General features: G+C 41.5%; 1 protein-coding gene across 2 annotated transcripts in view; it reads left to right on the top strand.

The window, feature by feature from the left end:
• GPR176 (G protein-coupled receptor 176) overlaps window positions 1-17,451 on the top strand; it is a 106,339-nt gene that overhangs the window by 64,469 nt on the left and 24,419 nt on the right. The window contains exon 4 of one of the 2 annotated variants that reach the window (XM_034993571.1): window positions 1,755-1,775. The exons of the other annotated variant lie outside the window; for it this stretch is intronic. Coding sequence (XP_034849462.1) covers window positions 1,755-1,775 — 21 coding nt within the window. The remainder of the gene's footprint in view (window positions 1-1,754; window positions 1,776-17,451) is intronic. 2 annotated transcript variants of the gene reach the window in all.

The following is a 17,451-nucleotide window of genomic DNA, read 5'->3' as shown; positions in this document are numbered from 1 at the left end:
TTTCTTTCTTTCTTTCTTTCTTTCTTTCTTTCTTTCTTTCTTTCTTTCTTTCTTTCTTTCTTTCTTTCTCTCTCTCTCTCTCTCTCTCTCTCTCTCTCTCTCTTTCTTTCTTTCTTTCTTTCTTTCTTCTTTCCTTCCTTCTTTCGTGTTTATTTGACAGAGAGAGAAACAGCGAGAGAGGGAACATGAGCAGGGGGAGTGGGAGAGGGAGAAGCAGGCTTCCCGCTGAGTAGGGAGCCCCATGTGGGGCTCGATCCCAGGACCCCGGGATCATGACCTGAGCCAAAGGCAGAGGCTTAACGATTGAGCCACCCAGATGCCCTGGCATCTGTATTTCTCCCAGCCCCCTTTCCCTTCAGCTCTAGGCAACCACCAAGCGACTTTCTGTCTCTAAGAACTTGCCTATTCTGGATATATCAGACAAATGGAATCAGACAATATGTGCTCTTTTGTGACTGGCTGCTTCTTGCAGCATATGTTTTTGAGGTTCGTGCATGTAGTGTGTACCGGAAATTCATTTCTTTTATGGCTGAATAATAATGCATTGTGTGGACCGAGCACGTTTTCGTCTTTTCATCAGCTGATGAACATCTGGGTTGTTTTCACTTTTTGGCTATTCTGAGTAGTACTGCTTTGTACTAAGTTCTTGTGGAGACCTATGTTTTCATTTCTCTCGGGTGTAACCCTGGAGTGGAATTGCCGGATGTGGTCAGCAGAATGTTCCCCTGCTCAAAGAAGAGACCGGGACAGAGGAATGGGTCAGCTTTGCCCTTGTCTTCAAGGGGCGCCTGGGAGGCTCAGGTCGTGATCTCGGGGTCCTGGGATGGAGCCCCGCGTTGAGCCCCACACTCAGCAGGGAGTCTGCTTGTCACTCTGCCCCTCCCCCTACTCATGCTCTCCCTCTCTCTCTCAAATAAATAAAGAAATTCTTTTAAAAAATGAAAAGAGAAGTCCTCACACTGGAGCTGTAGAGCCAGGTTGCCAAGTTTTCAGGTGAGGTTGGGGACAGTGCTAATAAAGTGAACGCAAATACGTTTTATTTTTATTTTTTGTAAAGATTTTATTTGACAGAGAGCACAAGCAGGGGGAGCGGCAGGCAGAGGGAGAGGGAGGAGCAGGCTCCCCGCAGAGCAGAGAGCAGAATGCGGTGCTCCATCCCAGGACGCTGAGCTGAGCTGAAGGCCGGCGCTTAACAGACTGAACCACCCAGGTGTCTCTGCAAATACGTTTTATCATAGGGAATGTAGTCAATGTGAATTCCATCATATAGATTTGTCTTAAGGAGCTATTCTCATTTTAATTTTTTTTTAAGGTTTTATTTATTTGGGAGAGAGAGCGTGAGCGGTTGGAGGGGCAGAGGGACAAGCAGACTCCCCACTGAGCATGGAGCCTGATGTGGGGCTTGATGTGGGGCTTGACACGGGGCTCGATTCCAGGACATGACCTGAGCCTGAGTCAGACGCTTAACCAACTGAGCCACCCAGGCGCCCCCTCATTTTAATTTTTAATCAGAGTCTATCAAGCAATATATGCTCTTAAGTCCTTTCTGGGTGTGTCCTAAGCCCACCCTTCCACCTAGGCTGAGTCACTTTTCCCTGGAGATGCCTGTAACCTCCCTTCACGAGGCTTTTCCTAGATTCCACCCCAGGGCATTGGTTATGCTTGTAAACTCCTTACTTCCTGTGTGCACATCCTACCTGGAACCTTGGCATTCTTTCTGATCTCATCCTTACTCATGCCACGCTTTTTCATAGGTCCGAGCTGCCAGAGTTGAAGTAGTGTCCGGGGACATGCCTTTGTTCTCTGCATCTGGGGGTACATTGCCACGTGTTGGCTCTTCCTGCAGAGGTGGGGTAGTACAGTGACAGCATCCTAGGCTTGGCAATCTCCTACTTAGCCTGGGCCTAAATTCCAGCTCCGCCACTTCTTATTTCTATAGACTTGGGCAAATCACTTAACCTCTCAGTGCCCTCATCTGTAAAATGGGGTTAAAGAGGACCCATCTCATGGACTTCTTGTAAAGCTCACATGACACATGTGAAGACTCAGGCACTAAATGCTGGCGGGTGGCATTCTTTCCAGTGTTGGCACACTCTGTCTGCTCACATTCCAGCTACTCCAGCCTGGACAAACTGGTCCACATGTAATGTGTGGGAAGGCAGTTTTGTTACATACTCATTCAGGCTGAAGAGCCTCTGCCCTCAGGTTTGCATCCTGGTGGCAGCATATTTTTTGCCCATGGTGCATGCCAATGTGTCTTCAAGCTCCTTATTGATTCTCCTGGTTCTTTATAACAAGGGCAGGTCTTTTCATTTTATTGGAGCAGAGGAGAATCACACCTCTCTGATTACTTGTCCTGTTCCCTGAGTTAATTGCAAGAAACCATGTCTGGCACCTTCGATCTCTGCTGTTCTCTCGGCTGATGCTAAATCCGTGACCCCTCAAAATCCCTGTTGGCTGCCCTTCTGGCTGTCAGAGGGCCAACTCTAGGCTTGTGCTCACCCCCCAGAGAACCAGCAGGGAGACCTGAGTGGCACCCGAAATAGCGCTGGCCTTGGGCAAAGCCAGCAAGTGCCTGTGCCCCATCAGTCCTTCTGTTCAGTGTTCTTTCCTCTTGTTTGTTCTTTCTCCCGAGACAAGGTGTCCACGTCAGCAAGGTGCATGTCAGGCAGGCCAGGAGCCCAGGGCCTTCTCTTCTATCTTCTCTGCTAGTTCAGGATGTTCCTCTTGGCCTGCTGTCACTGCTGGAAAGCATTCGAACATTATCTCCCCCGTCCCACCCCAGGTGTTGAGGGCTAAAAAACAACTTCAGGCATATTTGTTTCTAACAACAGAAATTTGGAAATAGACAAACTAACCCTCAAAGGTGACATTTTTCAGCATAAGACCAGCCTGGCTAGACACAGGTGTGTGTGTTTGTGTGTGTGTGTGTGTGTGTATGTAGAGTGAGGGGGAGAGAGAGCGAGCAAGAGCACATGCACAAACATTTTCCCTTTCACTTCCTTAGTTTATTTATTTATTTTAAAGATTTTATTTATTTATTTGACAGAGAGAGACACAGTGAGAGAGGGAACACAAGGAGAGGGAGCGGGAGAGGGAGAAGCAGGCTTCCCGCCGAGCAGGGAGCCTGATGTGGGGCTCGATCCCAGGACCCTGGGATCATGACCTGAGCCGAAGGCAGACGCTCAACGACTGAGCCACCCAGGCGCCCTCACTTCCTTAGTTTAAAAACAAATTAAGTCTCACACATTTATTACGCCATCCCTTAATTCCACTTCACTTGAGGTAATCAACGTTGACAGCCTCGGATGTACCTTTCTACATATTTCTCTGTGTTCCTGTAGAGAAGTGGCACAATTTTTCCTCAGGATGGACATTCGGGTTGTTTTCAATTTTGGGGTCACTCTCAACAGTCCTTCAATGAACACATGTGAACATGCAGCCTTGTATATTGATTCTTATTTGTAGGATAGTTTCACAAAAATAGGGCTGCTCAAGGTCCGTGCATTTAACGATAGTGCAGGTTGCTTTCTAGATATCTATAACAATCTGCTTGCCCACCAGAAACATGAAAAGAGGTTTATACCTCCATACCCTTTAATACTGGATCTTAGAAGTTTTATTTTATTTTTGCCAAACAATGGTGGAAAAGGTTTTCTCCTTTTTATCCTAATCTGCATTTTTTGCCATGCCCTTAGGATGCACGGGGTCAGTGGTCAGGCTTCTTCCTTGGAAACTCGCCTTGATGGCACTTTTGGGCTTTCTTTCCTTTTTTCTTTTCTTTTCTTTCTTGGTTTCTTTGTTTCTTTCAAGACTTTAGTCATTTATTTGACACAGAAAGAGAGAGAGATCACAAGCAGCGGGGAGTGGCAGAGGGAGAGGGAGAAGCAGGCTTCCCGCCAAGCAGGGAATCTGACGTGGGGCTCGATCCCAGGACCCTGGGATCATGGCCTGAGCTGAAGCCAGACGCTTAACTGACTGAGACACCCAGGCGTCCCTTGGGCCTGCTTTCAGGTGCCTCCTGGCTTCAGTTTTCTCCAGGCAAGGGCTGAAGAAGCAACTTCAATGATCACAGTGCATTTTAATCACAGCAGCTGACGTATGCTGTATGAATTGAAAACTATCACAAGGATGGATTTCATGTAAATGCCACAGGAAAGGTTACAGGAACGAGGACGGAAGAGTAGATAAAGTGTGTGCGCAGATGCTGAGTGTTTTGACTTCCCCCAGCTCTGTGCAGTTGTCACCCTGTGGGTGTGCTGCCCTCCTCTGCCCCGCTCTCTGCTGAACATACAGGACCCTTTGCAGGAGAGCAGGACCTTCCAGTGGCTAGCTCCCTGGGTTTAGAGAGAGGAGCATTTGGGGTGTGAAGGACTCCCCAGAGCCAGCAGCTTCCAAGCCTTTCCCGCACTTTCCTGCTAAAGCCAGGCCCATCTTCCTTTGTGGTTCCCCTTTCCTGAGGTTTTTCTAGCTCTTAAGCACTCATGGGTCCTGTGATTACTCAAGCCATGGAAACTTCTTAGTGCTTTTCCGGAAGAGTGCCCCCCTCAATGTCCTTTACTGAATAGTGAGTGGATTTTTCTAAAAGTGACTCTTCATCTCTATAGCCAGCAACCTTAAGTGCCTCATCTGCTCTGCTCTGGCTTGCTCAGATGGGATGTCTCTTGGACCAGGGTTGTACTACAGTCCTGGGGACTTGCTTGTTGTGGATTGTAGCTTTCCTTTGAAGCATAGGGTTTCCTTCTTTTTCCGTTTCCTGCCACTCTGTTCTTCTCATCCAGCATGCTATGAAGTAGGCACCCCAGTGCCATGCATACTAACACACTCTTGGGGATGTTGTCCCCCGCAGACACAGTGAATGTGACCTGGGAGACAGAGCACTGATGTAGGAAGGTCTGCCTGACCCAAGCGGATCAGTTACTGAGCTTCTGGCTGACTAGAACAGTGTTCAACCCCAAACTGGCTGGATTACCTTCCAGAAATGTTATAGTAATCTACTCTGAAAAGTATATGCCCCACATCTGATGCCTCATCCACGAGGCTTAGGCACTGGACACAAGGACTACTCGTTCTGGGTCTTAATGTAACATTTCTCCCAGTGATTGGCAAAAATCAATGCGAAGTGATAGCACCTGCTGCAGGAGGGAATTTTGGAAGAAGATGTCCTATATGCATTGCTGGTAGAAAGGAGAAATCAGGATCACAGAAAGAAAAATACCAGGAAATAAGCATAATATTTCTTGCAATACTGTTTAAAATGGCAAAAATCCATAAGCCAAGTAAATGCCCACTTGGAAGACAAAGGCTTAATAAACTATAATATATTCATACATGGGGCACTTGGGTGGCTCAGTCGTTAAGTGTCTGCCTTCGGCTCAGGTCATGATCCCAGGGTGCTGGGATCCAGTCCCTCATCGGGCTCCCTGCTCAGCGGGGAGCCTGTTTCTCTCTCTCCCTCTGCCCCTCCCCCGGCCCATGCTCTCCCACTCTCTCTGACAAATAAATAAATAAAATCTTATAATATATTCATACCACAGAACGGGGATTTTCCCACTGTGTGTTGCATATATATAAAATAAATGATATGTTTACAAGAGAAATAATGACAAAGTACCATATATGTCTGTAAATATATGATTAATAAAATTGGAGAAAGGTATATTCACATTAGTTACTTAAGAAGATGGTGTCCACAAAAAAGAACAGAATTGCAAATGATATATCATTTACATAAAATTATGTATTTATGCATGAAGAGATGTATTAAAGGATGATGACCAGAATATTAATCATGTTTATCTTGAAGTGTGAGATTCAGGTGATATTTCTTTCTGCCTATACTTTTCTGAACCATTTGAATTTGTAACAGTGAATATGTGTTAAAAAAACAACTCAGGGGGCGCCTGGGTACCTTAGTCTTTGGGCGGCTGCCTTCGGCTCGGCTCGTGGTCCCAGGGTCCTGGGATCGAGCTCCGCATTGGACTCTCTGCTTGGCGGGAAGCCTGTTTCTCCCTCTCCCACTCACACTGCTTGTGTTCCCTCTCTCGCTGTCTCTGTCAAATAAATAAAATCTTTAAAAAAACACGAAAACAAGCAAACAAACAAAACAGAAATAAGCTAAGACTATTTTGAAAAAGCAGAGAGGTAGAAGAAGGAAATGCAGAGTTTGTGATGTGTAGCTTACAATTGTACTTCTAGGCTTCCCTCAAATTTGGGGTCCAAATAAGATCCTGCATGACTAGTAAGCATAGAACTAGTGAGACATGATCCCCTATGTTCATTTGTTTTTCCGTGTATTATTTTTTTCAGTCAACAAATACATACTTAGCATTTTTTAAAAGATTTTATATATTTGACAGAGACAGTGAGAGAGGGAACACAAGCAAGGGGAGTGGGAGAGGGAGAAGCAGGCTTCCCGCTGAGCAGGGAGCCTGATGTGGGGCTCGATCCCAGGACCCTGGGATCATGACCTGAGCCGAAGGCAGACGCCTCACTGACTGAGCCACCCAGGTGCCCCTATATTTAACATTTATGATTTCTAGGTATTACTCTGAGCACTGGGGCTATAGGGATAGGAATTTACAATAATAATATATAATAGAGTTGCAGTCCCTGCCCTCATAAAGTTTGTGATTTAGTGGAGATTGGCACATACGGTTTTAACTAATTCCCAGTGTAATAGATGCTGCAAACAAGACGTGATACACATAGTGAGAAATACCCAGAGGGTCTGCTTTAGATCAGAGGTGGCAGTGGTGAGAGAAGGTTTTATTAAAGCAGACTTGAAAAATAAGGTCACCTGGAGGGCAGAAGGACAATCCCATAAAGTCCCCCAGGAAGAGGAGAGCTTTGAAGTTTCAGGGATTCTAGAGAAAGTCCATAGGGGCTGCCACACCACCTTGTCCATAGCCCCCTAGGGAGCAGTTTTGACCCAAAGTCGTAGTCTTGTATCTATTACAAGTAAATAACAGGTGACGGCAAAGGGGTGGCTTTTCTGATTGCCACAAGAAGCAGTGGTGGGGCATGCTAGACTTTTGAGTTCCTCTTTATGAACAGTGGGAAAGCAACAGAGGTTTTCGAGAAGGGGAGTGCTGTTCCTGATTGCTTTAAAAATGACTGCTTTTCTGAGATGGGTAAAACTAGAGGAGGGGGAAATTTGGGAAAGAAGGCCAAAAGTTTGGTTTGGGACATGTTTAGTTTGCGATACTCATGAGAGTCCTAAGTAGATATGTTGGGTGGACATACAGCTATCTGGGACTTAGGGCTCAGATAAGAGGTGAGATGGGGCAAAAATAGGAGAGCCATTAAAGCTTAGGGAAGAAGGTCAGTAGTCTGAAATAGTCTAGGGGGAAAGATGGCACGCAGAGGGCTGAGACTGAGCCCTGATGTCGGAGGAGAAGCCAGGAAGCCAGCAAAAGATACTGAGAAGTGGCCAACGTAGTAGAAGGAAATCCAGGGGAAGTATTCTGGACGTGTGTTCCTGGCAGTTCCTAATGTCCATGGCCTTGGAATGATGGGGCTAGTCATCCCATAAGGTAAAGGTGGATGCTGTGCTGCCATCCCACAGCTCTCGTCTCCAAGGTTAGTGACCAATACACCTTGACTGTAGCTTTTATGTTCTTTCGGATAGCTGCTTATCAGGGCAAATCGCATTTTGCCCCTTGAGTGGCTACATTTCCTGATTTCCTTAATTTAATGACTGTTGGAAAGAAGGCAAGCTGATAAGCTTATTTTAAGCACTACTAATTTTGGGGGTTGGGTGTTCATTATTCTTCCTTGTCTTGGAAGAATAAACAGATTTACTCTCAGGAGTTAACGGAGCTGCATCGAGGGGAAAAGTTTAAAGGATTTTGATTTTTTTCTTTAAATTTCTTAAAGAAAAGCTGAAGAATATAACACTCTGAAGAAACATTATTTTCTGGTTGCTTGGTGAGTACTGTGATACCTTTTGTGACTTCTAGAAATGGCTCACAAATTTATAGTTACGTGATGATCAGTAAAGGAAAGTTTAAAAATAGTGATATTATTGGGGCACCTGGGTGGCTCAGTTGGTTAAGGTCATGATCCTGGGGGTCCTGCGTTGGAACCCCCCGTCAGGTTCCCTACTCAGCGGGGAGTGTGCTTTTTCCTCTCCATCTGCCCCTCCCCCCTGCTCATGCTCATGTTCTCTCTCGCTCACCCTCTTTCTCAAACAAATAAATAATAAATAAATAAATAAATCTTTTAAAAATAATGATATTAAAATAATATTAAAGTTGTTTAACACTATGGATGAAGCACTGTTGGCACATTTTATACATTATTTCATTTAATACCATAGTCCAGCCAGGTAGATTTTATCTTTCCCATTCTGTAGATGAAAGAAACAGGACAGAGTCTATGCAGTGTGTCTAAATGGTGGACCCAAACACATAGGAGCTTCAAACAAAAACACGTTATCTCACCGTTTCTGTAGACCAGGAATTTGGGAGTAGCTTAGCTGGGTGTCTCTGGCTGTGGGTCTCTCATAAGGATATTGGTCAGACCTGCAGTCCCCTGAAGGCTTGAGTGTTGCTAGAGGATCTCCTTCCAGGTTGGCTCACTCACACGGCTATTGGCAGGAGGCCTCAGTTTCTCACCATGTGGATTTTTTCCATAAGACTGCTTGAGGTTCCTTAAGATGTGTCAGCTGGCTTTCCCCAGAACAAGTGATTCAGAAGAGATAAGGACGGAAGTGGCAATGTCTTTTATGAACTAGCCTTGGAAGTCTCACTGTCATTTCTGCTATTGTCATATTGTTGACACAAGTTGGCCCTATTCATTGTGGGAGAAGTCTACACAAGGATGTGAGGATTAGGAGGCTGGGATCATTGGCCATCTTGGAAGCTGCCTACCTTAGCGTACTGCTTTTCCCAGAAGACCTAGCAATTAGCAAAAATATATTTTCTCTGTACAAAACTTATATAATATGTCTTACCTGGAAACAAGGAAAGTGTCTATGACTCCCCCAGGTTTCTTCCATCCATATGAGTGTATAAGGTCTATTTGGTGTTATAGATTACCTTCTAAACTCCTGTTAAAGAATTTCAGAGTTCTTCATTAGAAAATGATTATTTTATTTTATTTATCTTATTTATTTAATTGAAGTATAATTAACATACAGTGCTATATTAGTTTCAGGTCAATATAATGATTCAGCAATTCAGTACATTACTCAGTGCTCATCACTGTAAGTATAGTGATCATCTGTCACCAAGCAAAATTATTACCATCTTACAGACCATATTCCATATGCTGTACTTTTCATCTCTGTGACTCATTTATTTTGTAGCTGGAAATTTGTACCTCTTAATCACTTTTATCTATTTCACCCACCCCTCTCTCTACCCATATCCCCTCTGGCAACCACCCATTTGTTCTCTGTATTTAAGTCTTTTTTTTTTGTCTCTTTTTTCCCTTGTCCTTTGTTTTGTTTCTTAAGTTCTACATATGAGTGAAATTATATATTTGTCTTTTTCTGTCTGACTTATTTCATTTAGCATTATATCCTTTAGGTCCATCCATGTTGTTGCAGATGGAAAGATCTCATTCTTTTTTATGGCTAACATTCCATTGTATATATACCACATCTTCTTACTCATCTATGGATGGATACCTGCTTTGCTTCCATATCTTGGCTATTTTAAGTGCTGTAATAAACATAGGGGTGCATGTATCTTTTTGGATTAGTGTTTTTGTTTTCTTTGGGTAAGTACCCAGTAGTGGACTTACTGAATCATATGGTAGTTCTATTTTTAATATTTTGAGGAACCTCTATGCTGTTTCCTACAGTGCACCAATTTGCATTCCCACCAACCATGTGCAAGGGTTCCCTCTTCTCCACATTCTCATCAACACTTGTTAAGTCTTTTTGATTTTAGCCATTCTGATGGGTGTGAGGTGGTATCTCATTGTGGTTTTTATTTGCATTTCCCTGATGATGAGTGACATTAAGCATCTTTTCATGTGTCTCTTGGTCATTTGTACGATTTGTGTTTTTTTTGGTGTTGAGTTGTGTAAGTTCTTTATATATTTTGGACGTGAACCCCTTATCAGATATATTACCTGCAAATGTCTTCTCCCATTCAGTAGGTTGTCTTTTATTTTGTTGATGGTTTCCTTTGCTGTATAAAAGCTTTTTATTTTGATGTAGTCCCAATAGTTTATTTTAGCTTTTGTTTTTCTCACCAGAGGAGACATATCTAAAAAATGTTCTACAGCCAATGTCAAGAGAAATTACTGCCTATATTTTCTTCAGGTCTCACATTTAGGTCTTTTTTTTTTTTTTTTAAAGATTTTATTTATTTATTTGACAGAGAGAGACAGCGAGAGCAGGAACACAAGCAGGGAGAGTGGGAGAGGGAGAAGCAGGCTTCCCGCTGAGCAGGGTGCCCGATGTGGGACTCGATCCCAGGACCCTGGGATCATGACCTGAGCCGAAGGCAGATGCTTAACGACTGAGCCACCCAGGCGCCCTCACATTTAGGTCTTTAATCCATTTTGAGTTTCTTTTGGGGTATGGTGTTAGTAAGTGGTCCACTCCCATTCTTTTGCACGTAACTATCCAGTTTTCCTAGCACCAATTGAAGATACTGTGTTTTCCCATTGTATATTCTTACCTCCTTTGTCATAGATTGATTGACCATATAAGCAATGGGTTTATTTCTGGGCTGTCTATTCTGTTCTATTGATGTATGTGTCTATTTTTGTGCCCATACTATGCTGTTTTGATTATTGCAGCTTTGTAGTATATCTTGAAATCTGGGATTGTGATACCTCCAGCTTTGTCCTTCTTCCTCCGGATTGCTTTGGCTATTTGGGGTCTTTGTGGTTCCATACAAATTTTAGGATTATTTTTTCTAGTTCTGTGAAAAATGCTATTGGTATGTTGATAAGGATCACATTGAATGTGTAAATTGCTTTGGGTAGTATGGACATTTTAACAATATTTGTTCCTCCAGTTCATGAACATGGAATGTCTTTCTATTTATGTCATCTTCATTTTCTTTCATCAGTGTTCTGTAGTTTTTGGAGTACAGGTCTTTCATCTCCTTGGCTAATTTTATTCCTAGGTATCTTACTCTTTTTGGTGCAATTGTAAATGGGATTGTCTTCTTAATTTCTCTTTCTGCTACTTCATTATTAGTGTATAGAAATACAGTAGACTTCTGTACATTAATTTTGTATCCTATGACTTTACTGACTTTATTTATCAGTTCTAATAGTTTTTTTTTGGTGGACTCTTTAGTCATCTGTGAATAGTGACAGTCTTACTTCTTCACCAATTTGGATGCCTTTTATTTGTATTTCTTGTCTGATTGCTGTGGCTTGGACTTCAAGTACCATGTTGCATAAAAGTGGTGAGAGTGGACATCCTTGTCTTTTTCCTGATCTTAGAAGAAAAAGCTCTCAGTTTTTCACCATTGAGTATGATGTTAGCTGTGGGTTTTTCACATATGGCCTTTATTATGTTGAGGTGTGTTTTCTCTAATCCCACTTGTTGAGAGTTTTTGTTGTGAATGGATGTTGTACTTTGTCAAATGCTTTTTCTGCATCTGTTGAAATGATCATAAGGTTTTGTCCGTTCTGTTGTTAATGTGATATATCATGTTGATTGATTTGTGAATATTGAACTACCCTTGCATCCCTGGAATAAGTCTCACTTGATTGTGGTCAGTGATTTTTTTTTTAATGTATTGTTGAATTCAGTTTGCTAATAATTTTGTTGAGGATTTTTTGCATCCATGTTCATCAGAGGTATTGGCCTGATCAGATAGTTTTGGAGAGATATTGGCAGAGATACAATTTTCTTTTTTCATAGTGTCTTTATCTAGTTTTGGTATCAGGGCAGTGCTCATTTCGTAGAATGAATTTGGAAGCTTTCCTTCCACTTACATTTTTGGAATAGTTCGAGAAGAATAGATAGTAACTCTTTAAATGTTTGGTAGAATTCACCTGTGAGGCCATCTGGTCCTGGACTTCCGTTTTTGGGGAGTTTTCTTCTTCTTTTTTTTTTTTTAAGATTTATTTATTTACTTGACACAGAAGAGAGCACAGGCAGGGGGAGCGACAGGCAGAGGGAGAGGGGCAAGCAGACTCCCCATGAGGAGGGAGCCTAACGTGGGGCTCTATTCCAGGACCCCAGGATCATGACTGAGCCACCCAGGTGCCCAGGAGTTTTCTGATTACTGATTCAATTCCATTGCTATAATCAGTCAGTTCAAATTTTGTATTTCTTTCTGATTCTGTTTTGAAAGGTTGTATGTTTCTACAAATACCCATTTCTTCTAGGTTGTCCAATTTGTTGTCATATCATTTTTGATAATGTTCTTTTATAATCCTTTATATTTCTTTGGTGTCAGTTGTTATTTCTCCTTCATTTCTGACTTTATTATTGGAGTCCTTTTTTTTTCTTGATGAGTCTGACTAAACGTTAATCAATTTTGTTGATCTTTTCAAAGAATTAGCTTCTGGCTTTATTGATCTTTTCTTCTTCTTTTTTGAATCTCTATTTCATTTATTTCTGCTCTACTTTTTTTTTTAAGGTTTATTTTATTTATTTGTCAGAGAGAGAATGAGAGAGAGAGAGCATGAACACAAGCAGGGGGAGTGGCAGGCAGAGGGAGAAGCAGGCTCCCTGTTGATCAAGGAGCCTAATGCGGGACTCTATCCCAGGACCCTGGGATCATGACTTGAGCCGAAGGCAGACACTTAACTGACTGAGCCACTCAGGTACCCCTATTTCTGTTCTAATTTTTACTATTCCCTTCCTGCTACTGGCTTTGTTTTTCTTTTTCTAGCTCCTTTAGGTGTAAGGTTATATTGTTTATTTGAGATTTTTCTTGTTTCTTGAGGTAGACCTGTATTGCTATGAACTTTCTTTAGAGCTGATTTTGCTACATCCAGAAGATTTTGGATCATTGTGCTTTTGTTTTCATTTTTCTCCATGTATTTTTTTTTAAAGATTTGCTTTATTTATTTGACAGAGAGAGGGAGAGAGAGAGAGAGCACACACACACACAAGCAGGGGGAGTGGCAGGCAGAGGTAGAGAGAGAAGCAGACTCCCCGTGGAGCAGGGTGCCTGACACAGGGCTCCATCCCAGGACCTTGGGATCATGACCTGAGCCCAAGGCAGATGCTTAACTGACTGGGCCACCCAGGCGCCCCTCCATGTATTTTTTCATTTCCTATTTGATTTCTTGGTGACCCATTCATTGTTTAGTAGCATGTTATTTAGCCTCCATGTATTTGTGTTCATTCCAAATTTTTTTCTTGTGATTGATTTCTAGTTTCATACTATTGTCAAAAAAGATGCATGATATGATTTTAGTTTTCTTGAATTTATGAGACTTTTTTGTGGCCTAACGTGATCTATCCTGGAGAATGTTGCATGTGCACTTGAAAATAATGTGTATTCTGTTGTTTTGGGATGGAATGTTCTGTATATATCTCTTAAATCTATCTGGTCTAGTGTGTCATTCAAATCCACTATTTCCTTGTTGATTTTCTGTCTGGATGATCTATCCATTGATGTAACAATGAAAGTCCCTTACTATTTTTTTTAAGATGTTATTTATTTGAGAGAGTGATAGAGCGAGACAGCATGAGTCAGGGGAGGAGAAGACAGAGAGGGAGAAGCAGGCTTTTCCCTGAGCAGGGAGCCCTATGCGGGGCTTGATCCCCAGACTCCAGGATCATGACCTGAGCCAAAGCAGAAGCTCAACTGACTTGAGCCACCCAGGCACCCCAAAGTCCTTACTATTCTTCTTTTTTTTTTTTAAAGATTTTATTTATTTGACAGAGAGGGACACAGCGAGAGAGGGAACACAAGCAGGGGGAGTGGGAGAGGGAGAAGCAGGCTTCCCACTGAGCAGGGAGCCTGATGCAGGGCTCGCCAAGACTCTGGGATCATGACCTGAGCTGAAGGCAGACGCTTAACGACTGAGCCACCCAGGTGCCCCCCTTACTATTATTCTATTACTGCCAATTTCTTTATTTCTGTTAATAGTTGGTTTATGTGCTCCTATGTTGGATGCATAGAAACTTACAATTGTTATATTGTCTTGTTGAATTGTTCCCTTCATCATTATATAGTGTCCTTCTTTGTCTTTTGGTACAGTCTTTGTTTTAAAGTGTATTTTGTTCGATAGAAGTATTGCTACCCACAACTTTCTTTTTGCTTTAATTTGCATGGTAAATGTTTTTCCAGCCATCCACTTTCAATCTGCATGTGTCTTTGGGTCTGAAGTGAATCTCTATCAGGTAGCATATAGATAGGTCTTGCTTTTTTACCCATTTAGTCACCTTGTGTCTTCTGATTGGAACATTTAGTTTATTTACATTTAAAGTAATTATTGATAGGTCTGTACTTATTGCCATTTTGTTACTTGCTTTATGGTTGTTTTTGTAGTTCTTTTCTGTACCTTTTTTTCTTCTCTTAATCTCTTCCCTTATGATTGGATGGCTTTCTTATTGTTAATACTTGGATTCCTTTCTCTTTTTTTGAGTATGTATGTGTTTTAGGTTTTTGATTTGTGATTGTCATTAGGTTCATACATAATATCTTATGTGTATAGCAGTCTATATTTAGTTGATGGTCACTTAAGTTTGGACACATTCTAACAGCACTAAATTTTTACTCTTCCTGCCATGTTTTATGTATATGATGTCATATTTTACACCTTTTTATTTTGTGAATACCTTGACTGACTTTTATAGATACAGTTATTTCACTGCTTTTGTGCTTTAACTTCCATACTGGTTTTGTAAGTGCTTAAACTAGTACCTTTATTATATGTTTACATTTACCTGTGAAATTTTTTCCTTTCATAATTTTCTTACTTTCAGTTAAGGCCTTTTCTTTCCACTCAAAGAATTACCTTTAACATTTCTTGTAAGGCTGTTTTAGTGGTGATGAACTCCTTTAACTTTGGTCTGGGGAACTCTCTCTCCTTCTATTCTGAGTGATAGCCTTGCTGGGTAGAGTATTCTTCGTTGCATTTTCTTTCCTTTCAGTACTTTGAATATATCATGCCACTCTTTCCTGGCCCACAGAGTTTCTACTGAAAAATCAACTGATAGTTTTATGGGGTTTCTCTTGTATGCAACAGTTTTCTTTTCTCTTGCTGTTTTAAAATTCTCTCTTTATCATTGCTTTTTGCCATTTTAATTATGTGTCTTGGTGTGGACCTACTCGGGTTAATTTTGCTGGGGATTCTGTGCCTTCTGGATCTGGATGTCTGTTTCCTTCCTCATGTTAGGTAATTTTTCAGTTATTGTTTCTTCAAATAATTGTGTGTGTGTGTGTGTGCATGTGTGCGCAAAATGGTGGTTTATTAAAGCACGAGGACAGGACCCATGGGCAGAAAGAGCTGCTGCACTGGGGTTTTGAGGAGTGGCTCTCAAATAAATTTTCTGTTCTCTTCTTTCTTTCTTCTTCTGGGATCCCTTTAGTGCAAATGTTACTACACTTGATGATGTCAGTGAGTTCCCTTAACCTATTTTCATTTATTATTATTCTTTTTTCTTTTTGATGCTCAGCTTAGTTGCTTTCTATTATCTTGTCTTTCAGATTGCTGATCCATTCTTCTGCATCTTTTAATCTGCTATTGATTCCCTCTAGGGTATTTTTAATTTTAGTTATTGAGTTCTTAATCTCTGACCAGTTCTCTTTTATATTTTCTATCTCTTTGTTGAAAGATCCTCCACTCTTTCTCAAGTCCAGTGAGTATCTTCATGACCGTTACTTTGAATTCTTTATTAAGCGTATGGCTTACCTCCATTTTATTTAGCTCCTCTGTGATTTTTGTCCTATTCTTTCATTTGGGACATTTTTTCTGTTCCCTCATTTTGTCTAACTCTGTTTGTTTCTATGTATTTTGAAGAAGAAAATGACAGTTCTAAATGTTGTAGTATGTCACTGTTTCCTTGATCATTGCATATATGCTTATCTTTATTTCCATACTTGGGGTAATATTAAAATTTGTTGGCCAATACTTATTGGTCAATGTTCTGCCTTTATCCATGGTATTTGCATGCTTGAACCTTTATAAGAATAATGTCAGGGGCAAGACTAATGGAAACTGGGGCTTAATGAAAGTGAACAGATTTTATATTTTATCTTATTTAATCCACATTGAATCAGTGACATTGATTGCACTGTGAAAGCCAGTATTTACAAACCCACAGGATGGAAAATCAATATTTCACAGAATAGAAAAATCTTCTCCCTGCCTTTTGTTTTATAATGGGAAAATAAGAGGTCACATCTCCTCATTGATCTTAGTGCTTTAAAGAAGCTAATACCATTTCATGCTGATTTTATTTTGAACCAGCAGGAAAATTACATAATAAATAACTCAAATCAATTAATATTAAAGGGAAAATGCAGGAATTGGAAGCTGATTATTTATGATGTTCAAAATGTTAGGAGAATTATTCTCTGTTTATCTGTGTCAGTGTGGTCACCATAATTATGACTCTTGGATTCGTAGAACATGATACAAAGCAAAGAAACCTTTTGTCCAGTTTTCAGCAATGTGACTAATGAAGATTGAGGCACAGAAGGCCTGGGTTCCCTTAGATAGTCACTGGGAAATGCACAAAATAGGGCTTGGCGTGAGAGATAAATGGAATTAAAATCATTCTCCCTATTATTTTACTCTCGATTTTTGCTCTCTTCTCCTCCTCTTTTTTCATCCTCACTTACTACTTGAGGGAAATGGAAGAGGAAGGAGAAAAATCGAAGTGTTAGGAATTCTTTTTGTCCCCACCATGTGCGCTTCATTACAAGTACTTCCAAAATCATGTACATCTGCAAGGCGCTTAAATACAGCGTGCTGGTTTCTGTGTTGCCTTAAAAGGAACCTATCAAAGTTCAGGGTCTAGATTGAGGTTGTCCCAGTTATCAAGCTCCTTTCTCGTTACCCATGTGCCAATTTAATTTTTTCTTACTTTACTCCCTCCCTCCTTCCTCTGGACCTCTTGGCTCCTAGTATTTTGTCTGAACATGTATTCCATTTTCTTATGTTGTCAGTTGGCCTGATGGGCTGTGTGTAGTAACTCGTCTTTTCAGTGCCTCTTATGATCTGTACTCAGGGTTGCTGTGACTTTAAGGTCCATCACTTCCTTATCGAGCCTTCCTTGCCTTGGCTATCTGTTTTTGACCTTGTCCTGGATCTGACCACCTCCACCTTTTATCCCATCTGCTGCCCTGGCTCTCCTAGTCCTAGCTCCTCATTCTACAAACAGCCCTCTGTTGTTGACCTTCTCCTTCGTAGAGATGGGAGAAAGTGGTGAAGGAAACATGGCGAGTCTACTGTAGAGCAAATTTAACCTCTCCAGTAGTGGGAAAGTGACCCAAAATCTGTTATAATTAAAATACCATTCCTTGCTCTTCATCCTCCAGTCTCCTCCCCGCCCCCCCCAAATTT

This window comes from Mirounga leonina, unplaced genomic scaffold, assembly GCF_011800145.1.
Source record: "Mirounga leonina isolate KUSES-001 unplaced genomic scaffold, KU_Mleo_1.0 Mir_91, whole genome shotgun sequence".
NCBI lineage: Eukaryota > Metazoa > Chordata > Mammalia > Carnivora > Phocidae > Mirounga > Mirounga leonina.
The sequence above is the reverse complement of the archived record's forward strand: the minus strand, read 5'-3'. Positions and strand labels throughout refer to the sequence as shown.